The 17,847-nt window shown below is 38.4% G+C and overlaps 3 protein-coding genes across 3 annotated transcripts; 2 read left to right on the top strand and 1 right to left on the bottom strand.

Annotated features, from left to right (window-relative positions):
• Nucleotides 1–9,122: 9,122 nt before the first annotated feature.
• On the top strand, nt 9,123–12,710 carry LOC149646952 (uncharacterized). Its single transcript, XM_089849568.1, has 10 exons — nt 9,123–9,235; nt 10,301–10,448; nt 10,540–10,803; nt 10,857–10,968; nt 11,030–11,234; nt 11,341–11,698; nt 11,752–11,916; nt 11,978–12,164; nt 12,222–12,470; nt 12,535–12,710. The coding sequence occupies exons 1-10, from the start codon at nt 9,123–9,125 to the stop codon at nt 12,708–12,710; spliced, it is 1,977 nt and encodes a 658-aa protein (XP_089705694.1).
• Nucleotides 12,711–12,737: 27 nt separating this feature from the next.
• On the top strand, nt 12,738–13,273 carry LOC149646951 (uncharacterized). The gene is made up of 2 exons (XM_089849765.1): nt 12,738–12,912; nt 12,975–13,273. The coding sequence occupies exons 1-2, from the start codon at nt 12,738–12,740 to the stop codon at nt 13,142–13,144; spliced, it is 345 nt and encodes a 114-aa protein (XP_089705891.1). The 3' UTR covers nt 13,145–13,273.
• On the bottom strand, nt 13,219–14,742 carry LOC149646950 (P2X purinoceptor 7-like). Its single transcript, XM_089849764.1, has 3 exons — nt 14,313–14,742; nt 13,974–14,183; nt 13,219–13,465 (listed from the first exon to the last, which is right to left on the bottom strand). The coding sequence occupies exons 1-3, from the start codon at nt 14,459–14,461 to the stop codon at nt 13,309–13,311; spliced, it is 516 nt and encodes a 171-aa protein (XP_089705890.1). The 5' UTR covers nt 14,462–14,742; the 3' UTR covers nt 13,219–13,308.
• Nucleotides 14,743–17,847: the final 3,105 nt, after the last annotated feature.

Genomic DNA, 17,847 nt, shown 5'->3' with positions numbered 1-17,847 from the left:
CCAGACTTGAGGAACTTATTATTTGGGGTTTTTACAGGTGGTAATGATACGTGGATTTGTGAAAAGTCAAACATGTGAATAAACACTAGAGAATAAGCATTTTTGGGAATCAACATAGATAGTGAGTCTTAGCTACACTTGTAGTTGCCACTGATTGACTAGTGGAGAAATATTGGGGGTGTGGAGTGTGTGGCACCCTCCATTAAGTCAAGCTCCTGGGCGAGAACGTTTTAAAGTGAACAAGCAACTTGTAGGTGATCCTACCCTACAGGTGACTTACCCCAAATCCATCCTCCGTTACCACCTGTAAAAACCTCAAACACCTCACTGATTCATCACATTCTACCTAGAGCATCGCTGGGCATGGTGTGGCTGAGAAATAAGGAAAACTGGACATTGGCCATTTAAAATTGTTAATCTTGGAACGTTCTTAATTAATTAATTAATTAAGTAGCCACAAAGCACAAAGCTGTAGACCCCAAGCATTTAATTTTTGCCCAGATAATTTTTGAAGTGGACATTTATTAGAAACCACCGACTTATTTCTCAGCCTGACGCCCTTCAGTGTAGACTGCTGTGCTGTCTGCTCTCCTTACAGCCCACTCGATCACGCACTCAACGACCTAAGCTGTAAGTACTTAAATTTGACTTGATTTAACTAATTTGATTTATATTAATTATTATTATTGAACTAATCCGGTTTTTTCGTTGTTATAGGTTTAAATTTTGTTAGAATAATAATCTTAATAAGTTAGTATCATTCTTAGTTCATTGTATGGCAGAGTTTAGTCCCAAGTTGAGTTGAGCCTGTAAGTACTCTCCTCTTAATTAATGATTTGATTGTAATTAATTTGATTTATTTTAATTTTTATTATTGAACTAATCGTGGTTAAATTTAGTTGTAGTTCATCTGATAGTTAAAAAAATGAATCGTTCACTTTGCGGCTCCTCATTTTCGAAATGCATTGAAGATAAAGGTCATAAACGAAGACTCCTTCGGGAGCGCCACTATTTCAAGTAACTTTCGAGGATCGTGCAATAGAGCAGTGTGGGAAATAAGGATTTTTTTTTAAAACTGGACCTGTGGCCAGTAGAGCCTAGGTATTTTAATTAAAAAACTGGCCACGGTGACACCTACCATTTTTAGCCTCAAAAAAATCAGGCTTTTGTAATTTATGGCCAAATTACTAGGGGTGTGCGGGTAGTGATTTTTCAATTTCGAATCGGGTTCGGGTAATCAAAAATATTGTTTTCGGGTATCGGGGCGGGTACCCGAATTTTTTTCGGGTATTTGGGTAATTAGGGGTAGGATTTTACTTTACCTACCTAACCCAACCAACACTTGATTCTGACTAATTAGGCCACGGGGAGTTCGAAAAAAATAGTGAAAAAATTCTAAACCCGCCGCAAGTTGGTGAAAAAAATTTTTGAAAATTTGAAAATTGCAAGTACTTACCGCCATTAAGACCGCTACGCGCCTAAACGCATTCTGCCCTCGATCTTGAAAAACTACCCGGGGGGGTAATAATAAGGACTCGCGACGGAAATCAAGGAGCACATACTGCGGAAATATAGCTATGAAATTTTAAACACCCACTGAAACATTTAGAATTCTCATACCAGGATAGAAAAATATTTGAAGCGAGCTCCAATTTTAAAAATAAACAACGATATTTTGCTAAATTGCGTAGATTATTTCGGAAGTAAATAAAGATAAACAATAATATTTTGGAAAAGGTGTAACATTATTTGGGAAGTAAATAAAGATAAACAATAATATTTTGGAAAAGGTGTAACATTATTTGGGAAGTAAATGAAGATAAACCACAATATTTTGGAAAAGGCGTAACATTATTTGGGAAATAAATGAAGATAAACCACAATATTTTGGAAAAGGCATAATATTTTTTGGGAAATAAATGAAGGCATAGAATGATATTTTGGAAAAGACGTAACATTATTTGGGAAGTAAATGAAGATAAACCGCAATATTTTGGAAAAGGCGTAATATTATTTGGGAAGTAAATATAGATAAACAATAATATTTTGGAAAAGGCGTAACATTATTTGGGAAGTAAATGAAGATAAACAATAATATTTTGGAAAAGGCGTAACATTATTTGGGAAGTAAATGAAGGTAAAGCACAATATTTTGGAAAAGGCATAATATTGTTTGTTAAGTAAATGAAGATAATTAGCAATATTTTTGAAAAGGCGGCCAATTATTGGGAAGCAAATGGTGGTGATCAACAATATTTTAAAAAGGCTTCAATATGTTGGAAGAAAGTGTATGTTAAAAATTATACACTACTAACTGCAAAACTGTTTATACCGATGGCTATGCAGTAAAGTGTGGCACTTAGCGTTACCCGAGAAACACCACTTGGAGGTGGCCACACGTCGTTTCTCATGAGGAGTTTTGATAAGGCAGGCCCCCTTGCCTACTGCCGCTACAATCCAACCGGGAGTTTTGATAAGGCAGGCCCCTTGCCTACTGCCGCTATAATCCAACCGGGAGTTTTGATAAGGCAGGCCCCTTGCCTACTGCCGCTATAATCCAACCGGGAGTTTTTATAAGGCAGGCCCCTTGCCTAATGCCGCTATAATCCAACCGGGGAGTTTTGATAAGGCAGGCCCCTTGCCTACTGCCAAAAACTAAGAAAACGTTGCCTTATTCGTCAGTGAATTCGGCAGTGTTTTCTTCGTTTTGGCCAGCAATTAAAAATGCTGGTTCTGTCTCGGGATCGAGAGTAGCCAGCTCTTCCTCCGAGACCCCGATTTCAATTAATTCAAGGCCTTTTTTGCCCGGTCCAGGGTAGCAAGCCTTTACGTCTTCCAAGAACCGAGCAAAATTGGTTCCAGGAGGAAGCCAGTTTCCATCCTGGTCCTTGAAAAATAGGCATCGGTACCAATAAGAAGCCATATAGCTACTTAATGACCTGTCTGTTCTGTGGGACTTAATGGCATCCTTCACGTGTCTATTTCGGTTCTCGATGTTGTTCGTATGGGCGCGAGAATCTTCCGAGTTGACAAACTCGTACTTATGAAGCACGGTAAGGTGCTCCCGAAAGCCCATTAACGTACAATTCATGTACATAGGGGCTCCGTCAGACACGATGATGGACCCAGGGGCTATATATTTTGCCATTTGCGTCCACAGAACAGCACGGGACTTATTTTTCACTTTCAAAAATAGACCATCTTTTGTATCCCGGCAATAAATTCCAAAGATACAAATGGTTTCCCCGGCTAACTCCGCCCCTCGGTTGTATTTGCGAGTATGAAGGTAGGTTTCGTCCACCTCCACAAACAGTCCTGGTCCTCCAATCTGAACTTTGTCGGCCCTATTAGAAATGACAATCTCCGTTACCTCACGACACATGGAAAAATAATCCACAACTGTTCGTGAGGAACATTCACTATGGGTTGTAGCGTCAGTGACGCTCATTTTACAAACCCAAAGGAAAACGAGGAAAAGATTGTCGGTAACCGACAAATTTTGATTATAAAACCATGTGTTTTTGGAGGGGACGAAAGCCTTCACACACTCGGAAACCAAATGATCGGGAACCTTTTTCTTCAATGCCCTTAAAGCCTTTCGCTTGTTGGCTCGAGATTGCCCAGTGGAACATCGGATTACGTATCCAAACCGACTTTGGTTGTTAAACACCCCCACAAGAAATCCATCGATAATTCCATCGTCGGATTTATTTCCGCAAGTACAAGCGATCTTTCTTTCATTGAAAGAAGTAACGCTTGGAACCAAGTCCAATGAAATCACCAGAGTTTTAGCGTCCCTTTCAGATTTGGCCCTTAACTCTTCGTTCATACATGGAAAAAATCCACCCCAATTTTTTAACGAAATACTGTGGAAAAACTGTTCCGCAGTTTCAAAATTAGGGTTTTCAAAAGTTGGATTTTCCATTTTTGAAAATAGGCCAGCCACAAAACCAAATGCTTCCCACCAAAAATGTGTTTCTTCCCACCAGAAATGTCTCTTCCCACCAAAAATATCTCTTCCCAACAAAAATATCTCTTCCCAACAAAATAATGCCACAAAATTGAGTTTTATTAAACCTCTCGCTTAGCTCGCTCAAACGCGTCTGATGAGTAATAAAGAATTGTCTTAAAAGGTCACCTGTTACTTAAAAACGGTTCGCGCATGCGCGAACCGTTGCCATGGCAAAGAAGAAGGTTGCCACGTTACCATGACAACCATTGTGCCGGCGGTGGGTTTGGATGTTTTAAATCTAGAACAAAAATTCATTTTCTCCACGTGAAGTGAAATCCTAAGCTATCCGAACCAAAAACCTAACCGAACCTGCTTCTGCCCACAATAAAAGGTAGATTTAGATCTTTTTTTTTCAAACCATTTATTGAAAAGGATTAACGGTTTGTAAAAATAAAAATTATTTGAGATAAAGTTGATAATTATGGCTTTCAAAAGCAATCGCGTTGCAGCGATGCGAAGGTTGCTAAATGGAAAGGATGTATCTGATTTTAGCAGCGTTCCTGAACATATTGTGTGTGCTTTTTTTGACGAATGCACCATAGAGAAAGAAAGGTGTTACTGGAGTGGCCGATACAATGCCTACAACACGCGTATGTTGTACCGATGTGTAGCACAGAATCCACCAGAGGCGCTACATGTTAAGGTTGGTGCGTACGACTATAGCGCCTTCTATGGTGAAAATAATTTAAAAATATTCAAAGAAACTTTGAAATATTTTAGTACAAATTTTAGTACACAGATGGCAGCACTATATTACGCACCAACCCAAACTTAGGCTGCTCATGGAGCGTCCACTCGGCCACTCCAGTAAAATGCACATACGTAAAAAGAATGCAAGTTGTAGCATTCTGCATATTGAATGGAATATCGGAATACAATTTTTGGCGAATCATTCGTTGGAAAGATTGTTCAAGGCAGGACGAACGTAAGGTTGCAGATCTTTTCATTTACATGAAAAAACCGGAAAATCAGGGTAGATATTATCATAAGTAACATAATATTATTATTATGTTACTTATGATATTATTCATATGATATTCATTCAGGACTTATAAAATATTTGGATGGGGCTACTAGATATTTAGGTTCTCGAATTGAGTCATCTTAATTAATTTATTATTTACCGATTTTCACGAGATTTGGTGGAATTTCAGTAAATATATACGGCAGTAGGCAAGGGGACCTGCCTAAACAAAACTCCCCATGAGAAACGACGTGTGGCCACCTCCATGTGGTGTTTCTCGGGTAACGCTAAGTGCCACATTTTAAGCAAATATTATATAATTTTCCAAATAAGTGACCGCCTTTCCAAAATATGTTGTTTATCATCCCAAATAATGTTACGCCTTTTCCAAAATATTGTGGTTTATCTTCATTTACTTCCCAAATAATGTTACGCCTTTTCCAAAATATTGTTGTTTATCTTCATTTATTTCCCAAATAATGTTACGCCTTTTCCAAAATATTGTTGTTTATCTTCATTTATTTCCCAAATAATGTTACGCCTTTTCCAAAATATTGTGGTTTATCTTCATTTACTTCCCAAATAATGTTACACCTTTTCCAAAATATTATTGTTTATCTTTATTTACTTCCGAAATAATCTACGCAATTTAGCAAAATATCGTTGTTTATTTTTAAAATTGGAGCTCGCTTCAAATATTTTTCTATCCTGGTATGAGAATTCTAAATGTTTCAGTGGGTGTTTAAAATTTCATAGCTATATTTCCGCAGTATGTGCTCCTTGATTTCCGTCGCGAGTCCTTATTATTATATTTACCCCCCCCCCCCGGGTAGTTTTTCAAGATCGAGGGCAGAATGCGTTTAGGCGCGTAGCGGTCTTAATGGCGGTAAGTACATGCAATTTTCAAATTTTCAAAAATTTTTTTGACCAACTTGCGGCGGGTTAAGAATTTTTTCACTATTTTTTCCGAACTCCCCGTGGCCTAATTAGTCAGAATCAAGTGTTGGTTGGGTTAGGTAGGTAAAGTAAATAAAGATAAACAATAATATTTTGGAAAAGGTGTAACATTATTTGGGAAGTAAATAAAGATAAACAATAATATTTTGGAAAAGGTGTAACATTATTTGGGAAGTAAATGAAGATAAACCACAATATTTTGGAAAAGGCGTAACATTATTTGGGAAATAAATGAAGATAAACCACAATATTTTGGAAAAGGCATAATATTTTTTGGGAAATAAATGAAGGCATAGAATGATATTTTGGAAAAGACGTAACATTATTTGGGAAGTAAATGAAGATAAACCGCAATATTTTGGAAAAGGCGTAATATTATTTGGGAAGTAAATATAGATAAACAATAATATTTTGGAAAAGGCGTAACATTATTTGGGAAGTAAATGAAGATAAACAATAATATTTTGGAAAAGGCGTAACATTATTTGGGAAGTAAATGAAGGTAAAGCACAATATTTTGGAAAAGGCATAATATTGTTTGTTAAGTAAATGAAGATAATTAGCAATATTTTTGAAAAGGCGGCCAATTATTGGGAAGCAAATGGTGGTGATCAACAATATTTTAAAAAGGCTTCAATATGTTGGAAGAAAGTGTATGTTAAAAATTATACACTACTAACTGCAAAACTGTTTATACCGATGGCTATGCAGTAAAGTGTGGCACTTAGCGTTACCCGAGAAACACCACTTGGAGGTGGCCACACGTCGTTTCTCATGAGGAGTTTTGATAAGGCAGGCCCCCTTGCCTACTGCCGCTACAATCCAACCGGGAGTTTTGATAAGGCAGGCCCCTTGCCTACTGCCGCTATAATCCAACCGGGAGTTTTGATAAGGCAGGCCCCTTGCCTACTGCCGCTATAATCCAACCGGGAGTTTTTATAAGGCAGGCCCCTTGCCTAATGCCGCTATAATCCAACCGGGGAGTTTTGATAAGGCAGGCCCCTTGCCTACTGCCAAAAACTAAGAAAACGTTGCCTTATTCGTCAGTGAATTCGGCAGTGTTTTCTTCGTTTTGGCCAGCAATTAAAAATGCTGGTTCTGTCTCGGGATCGAGAGTAGCCAGCTCTTCCTCCGAGACCCCGATTTCAATTAATTCAAGGCCTTTTTTGCCCGGTCCAGGGTAGCAAGCCTTTACGTCTTCCAAGAACCGAGCAAAATTGGTTCCAGGAGGAAGCCAGTTTCCATCCTGGTCCTTGAAAAATAGGCATCGGTACCAATAAGAAGCCATATAGCTACTTAATGACCTGTCTGTTCTGTGGGACTTAATGGCATCCTTCACGTGTCTATTTCGGTTCTCGATGTTGTTCGTATGGGCGCGAGAATCTTCCGAGTTGACAAACTCGTACTTATGAAGCACGGTAAGGTGCTCCCGAAAGCCCATTAACGTACAATTCATGTACATAGGGGCTCCGTCAGACACGATGATGGACCCAGGGGCTATATATTTTGCCATTTGCGTCCACAGAACAGCACGGGACTTATTTTTCACTTTCAAAAATAGACCATCTTTTGTATCCCGGCAATAAATTCCAAAGATACAAATGGTTTCCCCGGCTAACTCCGCCCCTCGGTTGTATTTGCGAGTATGAAGGTAGGTTTCGTCCACCTCCACAAACAGTCCTGGTCCTCCAATCTGAACTTTGTCGGCCCTATTAGAAATGACAATCTCCGTTACCTCACGACACATGGAAAAATAATCCACAACTGTTCGTGAGGAACATTCACTATGGGTTGTAGCGTCAGTGACGCTCATTTTACAAACCCAAAGGAAAACGAGGAAAAGATTGTCGGTAACCGACAAATTTTGATTATAAAACCATGTGTTTTTGGAGGGGACGAAAGCCTTCACACACTCGGAAACCAAATGATCGGGAACCTTTTTCTTCAATGCCCTTAAAGCCTTTCGCTTGTTGGCTCGAGATTGCCCAGTGGAACATCGGATTACGTATCCAAACCGACTTTGGTTGTTAAACACCCCCACAAGAAATCCATCGATAATTCCATCGTCGGATTTATTTCCGCAAGTACAAGCGATCTTTCTTTCATTGAAAGAAGTAACGCTTGGAACCAAGTCCAATGAAATCACCAGAGTTTTAGCGTCCCTTTCAGATTTGGCCCTTAACTCTTCGTTCATACATGGAAAAAATCCACCCCAATTTTTTAACGAAATACTGTGGAAAAACTGTTCCGCAGTTTCAAAATTAGGGTTTTCAAAAGTTGGATTTTCCATTTTTGAAAATAGGCCAGCCACAAAACCAAATGCTTCCCACCAAAAATGTGTTTCTTCCCACCAGAAATGTCTCTTCCCACCAAAAATATCTCTTCCCAACAAAAATATCTCTTCCCAACAAAATAATGCCACAAAATTGAGTTTTATTAAACCTCTCGCTTAGCTCGCTCAAACGCGTCTGATGAGTAATAAAGAATTGTCTTAAAAGGTCACCTGTTACTTAAAAACGGTTCGCGCATGCGCGAACCGTTGCCATGGCAAAGAAGAAGGTTGCCACGTTACCATGACAACCATTGTGCCGGCGGTGGGTTTGGATGTTTTAAATCTAGAACAAAAATTCATTTTCTCCACGTGAAGTGAAATCCTAAGCTATCCGAACCAAAAACCTAACCGAACCTGCTTCTGCCCACAATAAAAGGTAGATTTAGATCTTTTTTTTTCAAACCATTTATTGAAAAGGATTAACGGTTTGTAAAAATAAAAATTATTTGAGATAAAGTTGATAATTATGGCTTTCAAAAGCAATCGCGTTGCAGCGATGCGAAGGTTGCTAAATGGAAAGGATGTATCTGATTTTAGCAGCGTTCCTGAACATATTGTGTGTGCTTTTTTTGACGAATGCACCATAGAGAAAGAAAGGTGTTACTGGAGTGGCCGATACAATGCCTACAACACGCGTATGTTGTACCGATGTGTAGCACAGAATCCACCAGAGGCGCTACATGTTAAGGTTGGTGCGTACGACTATAGCGCCTTCTATGGTGAAAATAATTTAAAAATATTCAAAGAAACTTTGAAATATTTTAGTACAAATTTTAGTACACAGATGGCAGCACTATATTACGCACCAACCCAAACTTAGGCTGCTCATGGAGCGTCCACTCGGCCACTCCAGTAAAATGCACATACGTAAAAAGAATGCAAGTTGTAGCATTCTGCATATTGAATGGAATATCGGAATACAATTTTTGGCGAATCATTCGTTGGAAAGATTGTTCAAGGCAGGACGAACGTAAGGTTGCAGATCTTTTCATTTACATGAAAAAACCGGAAAATCAGGGTAGATATTATCATAAGTAACATAATATTATTATTATGTTACTTATGATATTATTCATATGATATTCATTCAGGACTTATAAAATATTTGGATGGGGCTACTAGATATTTAGGTTCTCGAATTGAGTCATCTTAATTAATTTATTATTTACCGATTTTCACGAGATTTGGTGGAATTTCAGTAAATATATACGGCAGTAGGCAAGGGGACCTGCCTAAACAAAACTCCCCATGAGAAACGACGTGTGGCCACCTCCATGTGGTGTTTCTCGGGTAACGCTAAGTGCCACATTTTAAGCAAATATTATATAATTTTCCAAATAAGTGACCGCCTTTCCAAAATATGTTGTTTATCATCCCAAATAATGTTACGCCTTTTCCAAAATATTGTGGTTTATCTTCATTTACTTCCCAAATAATGTTACGCCTTTTCCAAAATATTGTTGTTTATCTTCATTTATTTCCCAAATAATGTTACGCCTTTTCCAAAATATTGTTGTTTATCTTCATTTATTTCCCAAATAATGTTACGCCTTTTCCAAAATATTGTGGTTTATCTTCATTTACTTCCCAAATAATGTTACACCTTTTCCAAAATATTATTGTTTATCTTTATTTACTTCCGAAATAATCTACGCAATTTAGCAAAATATCGTTGTTTATTTTTAAAATTGGAGCTCGCTTCAAATATTTTTCTATCCTGGTATGAGAATTCTAAATGTTTCAGTGGGTGTTTAAAATTTCATAGCTATATTTCCGCAGTATGTGCTCCTTGATTTCCGTCGCGAGTCCTTATTATTATATTTACCCCCCCCCCCCGGGTAGTTTTTCAAGATCGAGGGCAGAATGCGTTTAGGCGCGTAGCGGTCTTAATGGCGGTAAGTACATGCAATTTTCAAATTTTCAAAAATTTTTTTGACCAACTTGCGGCGGGTTAAGAATTTTTTCACTATTTTTTCCGAACTCCCCGTGGCCTAATTAGTCAGAATCAAGTGTTGGTTGGGTTAGGTAGGTAAAGTAAAATCTTACCGGATTATCGTTGTTTACCATTACCAAATTCCAATCAAAGGCCACTTTTGAAGAAAAATGCTATTCCAACTTTGCAACCTATTCCGCCTAGAATTTTTAACGATAATGCTGATGGAGCTTCGGCTAACCCAATTTTCGTAAGTCAACATTTTGATTCTTTAGCGAATGATTTGAAAATTTCCATCAACTACAAACCTTACCTAATACAAACATCTTTTAAATGTTTAGAATGCCTCGCACATTTCGATAGATACTATAAACTATGCATCTACTTCATCTGAAACTGATCTTGCAGAAAATTTGACAACTGATATTGATATAGCGGAACATTTCACAACTGAAATTGATATTGATATAGTGGAACATTTGACAATTGATGAAAGTCAAGATTGGGAAGGCAATTTATTAGCCTCTACACCAAAAACTGATATTCCTTTAGCGAGACCAAGTTCTTCTTTAGACCATACTTATTCTCGTGATAGTGATTCGGGGGTATGTGAAAGCTTACTCTATGTAATAAATAGATTAACATGAAATTTGTTTAGGGCTCTCGGCCTTCATCTAGATTGAATAAAAATATTTTTCATCAAGAAACGCATATTAGTCACAAGAAAGTTCAAGTTCAAGTGAATTCAAAAACAAAAGCAACTGAAACTAGTAAACTTGATTTTGAGAACTAAATATTTAGAAGTGGGAAAGATAATTGTTTAATTTTTAGGTAGAATAAAGACCAGAGATATAGGAGTTCAATGCGGTTTGGGGACTCGCACGTCAACACCTGTCAACCTAAGTCCTGAATTTTCAATGGAGGTTGAAGAAGCAGTTGTTGAAGATGTACCAGATCCGGATGATCCGACATTTGACCCTGACATGGCCGCCGCATCATCAATAGATATGTCGTTTTGTTCAGAAAAGGCTGAAAAGTAAGTACACCGTGGGAAATGTCATTTTATAAATTTGACTTTTTGGCCATGACATTTCACTCAAGTTCACGTGGAAGGGTTTTTATAATGAAACTTTCTCTTATAGCATAGGGGCACAGTCTCCTAATGAAGAAAAAAAATATATAGTCTTTGAATCTTGCCTGCTTCTACTTTTTCACGTTTGTTTTCAATGTCAACAATCAGTAATTAAACTAGACAAAATTGTTTGTGGGACAGCTCTCACGATAAAAACTAAATGTGTAAATGGACATAATTGCGTGTGGGATAGTCAACCCAGGTTAGGGAAGACCTTTTGGGGAAACATAATTCTTGCGTCAGTCCTTTTCTACATGGGAAATCTTCCCCACAAATTTATATCCACTATGAAGAAAGCTGGAATTGAAATTTTCGTTGACAGAACTTATTTTTACTATCAGCGTATTTTTGTGTCTATTACGCAAAAGGTAAATAATTTTAAATTTCCATACTACAAAGCTTAAAACTAGGTCTTTTTTAGATCTGGAGAAAAGAACAAACGCTCCTATTAGAAGACTACAAAAGTTCAGAAGTGGCAATTTGTGGTGATGGCAGAGCCGATTCTCCTGGTCACACTGCCAAATATGGCACATACACATTTATGGACGGAGATCGCCGTAAAATATTACATTTCGAATTAGTTCAGGTATATTAGTCTTTTCCTGACTGAATTTAAAAAGCTAATGTCCTACAAACATTCTCTTTAGTCAACTGAAGTCAAGAATTCTTTTGCCATGGAACTTGAAGGGCTAAAAAGAGGTCTTTTGTACCTCGTTGAAAGTGGTATAAAAATGAAATGTCTTATCACTGATAGACATGTATCAATTCAGAAATTCATGCGTGAAAATTATACGGAAATTAATCATTACTTTGATAATTGGCACGTTGCAAAAGGTCGGTTGCAATGCTAATAAAATGGCTGTAAGAGTACTAACGTTTATGGTTTTTTAGGTATCCAAAAGAAATTGATAGCTCTGTCAAAACAAGAGAAATGTGAAATTGTAGCCCCTTGGATACCTTCCATAGTCAATCATGTTTATTGGTGCGCTGCCACCATTAAAATTCCAGGAAAAATTACAGACAAATGGACCTCCCTTGTGAATCACATTGCAAATCAACACCAAAACCACAAAGGCTCATACAAAAAGTGCGCCCATGGTGCTTTGTTAGATCATGATGAGAGAGTATGGATTGCAAAAAGTAAGATAACAAGTCATTAGCCTTCTTCAAATAAGAAACTGATCCATCAGCTGTCATTTCGCAGACTCAGAAGTTCATTCCAAACTATCAGCCCTTGTAAAATCTCCCCTTACGTTGAAAAGTATCGAAAAATTATCTCCCAAGTGGCAAACATCTTCAGTGGAGGCTTTTCATAGTGTGTTATTGTCTAAATGCCCAAAGAGGCTTCACTTCTTCTATGACAGCATGCTTGGACGGTAGGCACGTGACATTCTTAAATATGGTTTAATGGTAAAATATTTGAGTTTATTCAGCACTATACTTGCTATTTTGCATTACAATGAAAATGGAGCTAAGGACCAAGACCTTACAAATTTAAACGAGCCGCAATGGAAAGTTGTATATTCAAAAGCCAAAAAAGGCAAGCCCGTTGCTAAACCAGTTTTGGCTCAGAGTACTTATAGTAAGAACAAATTTTGCAGCATGATAAAATTATCTTTAATAATAATAATTCTATTCCTGAAGATTATATAGACAAACTTTTAGAAGAAACTGTAACCACCTTTTCAACCGCAACAACGATTGCCAGCTTAATTCCACCTAGTCTATCACCTGGCACTTTGTCACAAAAACACTCTGAAGGTGTGGTTAAAACCGATATTATCGAACAACACAAAAGCCGCTTTGCCAAATAAGATATTAAAAAACTTGACAAAAATTGTTTTAGTGGCACAAATTCTTCATTATCCTTATAAATAACCAAATGTCATTTTCGCTGTGAAATCACTTTAATTAAAATTTAACATTGTTATAAACATACATAAGTCTCAATTTATAAATTATTTTACATTTTACACATTTATTCATTGTAGTTTTTAAAACCGACATATACATCATCAGGAAATTCTTGCCGTATTTTATTGACCACACAGCTCGGAAGAACCTTTCTCGTGTGCCAAGGAAGTTTACGCCAAATGGCACTTACAAATTGTCTATAAGCAATGTATCTAAAACGGCTGAGAAAGTTAATTGGAAGCTATTATTTTTACTTTCAAATTCACATCAGATGATTTCAAAATGAAACAAACCTATAGGGAGCTAACAACTGGCTAGGGGGAAGAGATAGTCTGACGTCACGCAGCCCCTCTCTGGTTGGCATTTTTGCGCGTAGAATACGGTTTCCAACCGTTAGGGAGGATGAAACTCCAGTAAGAGATAGAAGGGCGGGACGTTTCTGGGTCAGAACTGTTAGCTCCCTATGGGTCAAGAAGCTGAAACATCACCCCCCCCCCCCCAACGTTTCAACTCTAAGCCTATTAAAATCGTATCTTTTTCCCACCTATGTAATTCCAAAATGTTTCGTTGAGGAAATAACATTTCTTTCGAACATAATAACCCCATTAAAAACAAACCTAAAGCCCAAAGAAATTATATTCCACCGAGAGCACACTATATCATTGACCTATAGTTTCCAAAAGCTAATAATCTTAGATAAAATTTATTTATGCAGGAGTAAATATTTACCTTGGAGAATAATCATGTTCTTCGTTTGTTTCAGCAACATATCGAACTATGGCTGTATCCAGCACATAATAATCCAGGCATACGCGATGGAAAAATTCATGTAACGTTGCACAAACGTTGTCACCAAGCTTCGCTTGGATTCTTGCAACTTCTTTGCAACATAAGCTCTCTCTCCCCGTCTCCATTGCTTTACATTCACCACACGTGCACCTGTAAATAAGTTTAGTTCATGTTCATAAACCCTAGAAAACTGACCCTAACAAACATAACATAGCAGCAAGTACAGCCTTCTGGCTATAGTGTTAAGCCTTGGTAAGAAATGTCAAACAAAAAACTTACCAATCTGTGTTTCCAATTCGATTTTCATTTATATCAATATTTACTTCCACATCATTTCCTTCGTCGTTAAATTGACCGACGTAATCTTGCAATAAAGGCTCAAAAGCATAGGCTTCTGGCATTTGTTGCTCTTCTTCTTCTTCTAACATTTTCTAAGCAGAGCAGATAGCAGAAACAAGGGAGAAACGCGAGTTTTTTCCAGATTTACTTCTAACGAGTAGTATTGAGTTCTGATTGGTCGCGAGGTGACGATAGTGCTCATTGGTCGCGTACCGAATTCAATTTTGAAATGCATTAGACCCATAGATTTTTGTAGCAGACGAAAGTTTGTCTTTTAAAAAGGTTTTTTTAAGCATTTTCAAGGTTTTAAAAAAATTTCTAAAAATTTCAATATTAGTTTTTCATATCATAGAATCAAAAAATACCAAAATCTAAAATTCTTTAAGGCAGCTTTCTTTTATCCTTTAAATAAATATAATTATTTTTAATTATTTTAATCTTCAAAAATTAACATTAATAATAGTTAAATCGTTTAAAATAAAGTTATACCTATTATCTTCTCAAACTTTGCTAATATTGACGTTTAAAATGAAGGGTACCCCTCTTGCCCGCTTTTTTCAAATTTGGGGTATATATACGATTCGTTTCCATTATTATAGTAAGGAAAAAGCGCAATTGCGAAAATCTTTGGTGGCGATCCCACCTTAGGGAGGCTAGACGTTTCTCGTAACCCTAGCTGATCGCCGCGTATATCCTAAAACCAAACTATGATAATGGAGTAGAAGCCAATGATACAGATTGGTGTCTCTGTGGAATAGACGGAAGACCAGTGGATTTTGGTGTTAGAAGCCAGTGTAAGTGCACACTGGTGTCAATGTGGGATTGACAAAGAACAGAAGATGGTGGTGATTAGAAGCAAGTAAGAACAGATTGGTGTCCGTGTGGGATGGACAAAGACCAGAAGATGGTGGTGTGAGAACTCAAGTAGAGGAGCCATTTCCGTGACTGTGAAAGCAGTTCGGAAATGGCGAACAAGTTTGCTCCGATGCGCAAACTGCGAACGCGGTCACGTGGGTGTAACAACGGACAGACAGACAGACAGACAGACTGTTGTGTGTTTGTACGACTACACAGGAGTTGATACTTTTAAAACTATGGTTTTATTTACAATGATTTATACATGATCGAGGTCCGAGATAGACTGAATTTTTAACACAGAGAGGGGGCCTTTTTATACACGAGAGATTAGATAAATAATAGACATTAAGCTAATATGGGGCTGTTCATAAACTGGCCTACTAATAATACAAAGCATAATGTCACATCCCCTTTTTTTATACAAATAAGAATGAGTTTTATAAATTTAACTTAGTCGATGGCTTTGAGATTCTTCCGGATCGTGTTACTGTCCCTTTGTCGTCTTTTGGCAATTTGCTTCTTGTCTTTCTCTTATTCGTACATTCCGGTGACCTTGTGGTATTGGACTCAGATGGATCAGCTCGCAAGTTCTCTCTGTCGGTATCTTGAATGTTTTCAGCATTGCATGGATGATTGTCGTGGGCTGGCTCAGAGACAGGTTCCTCTCGATCAATGATGTTTGGTGGATCTATGACGTCCTCTGGGCCAATACTTGATTCCGGAGTGAAAGACTTGATTCCGTGATTTTGATGACTGTCCGGTAGGGGAACTAGATGGAACCGGTTTCTTCGAATCCTTCCTTTAGACGTCTCGATTATATATGATCGGGGCTCCTCTGCTTTCTCGACAACGATTCCTTCTTTGCGTAAATCGGTTATCCATACCCTTTTCCCAGGATCTAATTCGTGTAGCTCTCTGACTCTATGGCGTTGGTCGTAATTTCGTTTCTGAGTTTGTTTCTGCGTTAGTGATGTTTCTTTGATACGTTCTGCTGATAAGATCGTCGGGACAAGCATGTTTGACGGTAATGGGAGCGTTGTTCGGAGATGGCGACTCACAAGCATTTGTGCTGGACTGAAACCATTGGACGTCGGTGTAGATCGGTACGCCAAGAGTGCCAAAGGGATGTTGTCAGATTTCTTTAAAATGGATTTCGCTGTCTTTACTGCTGCTTCTGCGAACCCATTACTTTGAGGATATCTTGGGCTGCTCGTGATAGATCGAAATCCATATTTCTTGGAGAATGCGATGAATTCCAAGGTTCTTGTCGCTGATAAATTAGTGCCATTATCGCTGCGGACCACCTCTGGAATTCCGTGTCGTGCAAATATATCTTCGATGATCTCGATGACAGTTTTTGTAGTTTGATCTTTCATTCGAGCCAATTCCAGATATTTTGAGTAGTAGTCCATCATGACCAGGTACCATTTTCCCCCATGATGTAGCATATCTATGGCAACTGCTTGCCATGGTCGTTCGGGTAAGCTTGTTGGCTTTAAGGGCTCATGAAAGTTGATTCTTTGAGACATCGTTCGCATCTTTTCACCTTATCTTCGATTTCCCGTGAAATTCCAGGCCACCAGACGGATTGTTTGGCTCTTTCTCGACATTTGACGATTCCCATGTGGCCTTGATGAATTCGATCCATTATTTCTGGACGCATGGAACTTGGAATGAGCAGTCTGCTGCCTTTCATGATGATTCCGTCTTGGATGGTGATTTCATGCCTGTAGCTGAAGTAGTCATTACAACTACTGTGTACGCGTTTTTTCTCGGGCCATCCATGTTCGAGGTAACGTTGTAATGTTCTGCATGTAGCATCTTCCTGTTGTTTATGAAGAATTTCCACAAGCTTTGAATCTGTAGTGGGTAGGTTCATCATTACTAACTGTACGTGAGCAGAAATTTCTTGTTGTAGCTCGTTGTCGTCAACGTCTATCAACGGAGCTCTAGACAATGTATCAGCGGCAACTAAGGATTTTCCAGGCACGTAGGAGACCTTGTACGAGTATCGCATCATGCGTAGACGTAGCCTTTGCAGTCTCGGAGATAAATCGTCCAGTTGTTTCGAATGCAATATGGAAACAAGGGGCTGATGATCAGTTTCTAGCTTTATTGTTATACCCGTTATGAAATCCTCAAATCGCTGGCATGCCCACGTTAATGCATACGCCTCCTTCTCGATCTGCGCATAGCGTTGTTCTGTCGAGGATAACGTCTTCGAGGCATAGGCAATGACTTTGTAAGTTCCATTGGCTTGTTCTTGTCGAAGTATAGCTCCAATCCCATAGCTTGACGCATCGGCGGATACTACTGTTGGCTTCCTCGGATCGAAGATACCCAAAACAGGCTTGCTTTGTGAGCGTCGTCTTGAGGTATTTGAAGGCCATTTCTTGACTTGGGCCCCAAATCCAGCTGTTCTTGGTGCTCAATAGACTACTTAGTGGTTTAAGCTGCTCGGCCATTCGGGGAATGAACTTTGCAAGATAATTTACCATTCCTAATAGACGACGTAGCTCTGCGACACCAGATGGTGATTTCATCTCGACTATGGCTCGAACCTTCTCCTCATCTGGACTGATCCCGGCATTGTCTATTACGTGCCCCAAAAACTTGA

The sequence above is a fragment of the Phalangium opilio genome, unplaced genomic scaffold (genome assembly GCF_054372755.1).
Source record: "Phalangium opilio isolate 3A_F unplaced genomic scaffold, DU_Popi_V2 ptg000089l_1, whole genome shotgun sequence".
Taxonomy (NCBI): Eukaryota; Metazoa; Arthropoda; class Arachnida; order Opiliones; family Phalangiidae; genus Phalangium; species Phalangium opilio.
The sequence above is the reverse complement of the archived record's forward strand: the minus strand, read 5'-3'. Positions and strand labels throughout refer to the sequence as shown.

Excerpts from the sequence above, each read along its gene's own strand:
- LOC149646952 (XM_089849568.1), top strand. The coding sequence starts at position 9,123 with ATGCACATACGTAAAAAGAATGCAAGTTGTAGCATTCTGCATATTGAA. Across the intron at positions 10,449-10,539 it reads CTTCGGCTAACCCAATTTTC|AATGCCTCGCACATTTCGAT; the intron begins GTAAGTCAACAT and ends TTAAATGTTTAG. Across the intron at positions 10,804-10,856 it reads CTCGTGATAGTGATTCGGGG|GGCTCTCGGCCTTCATCTAG; the intron begins GTATGTGAAAGC and ends AAATTTGTTTAG.
- LOC149646951 (XM_089849765.1), top strand. The coding sequence starts at position 12,738 with ATGGTAAAATATTTGAGTTTATTCAGCACTATACTTGCTATTTTGCAT. Across the intron at positions 12,913-12,974 it reads TTTGGCTCAGAGTACTTATA|ATTATATAGACAAACTTTTA; the intron begins GTAAGAACAAAT and ends CTATTCCTGAAG.
- LOC149646950 (XM_089849764.1), bottom strand. The coding sequence starts at position 14,461 with ATGTTAGAAGAAGAAGAAGAGCAACAAATGCCAGAAGCCTATGCTTTT. Across the intron at positions 14,184-14,312 it reads CGAATTGGAAACACAGATTG|GTGCACGTGTGGTGAATGTA; the intron begins GTAAGTTTTTTG and ends ACTTATTTACAG. Across the intron at positions 13,466-13,973 it reads GAACATGATTATTCTCCAAG|CCGTTTTAGATACATTGCTT; the intron begins GTAAATATTTAC and ends TAACTTTCTCAG.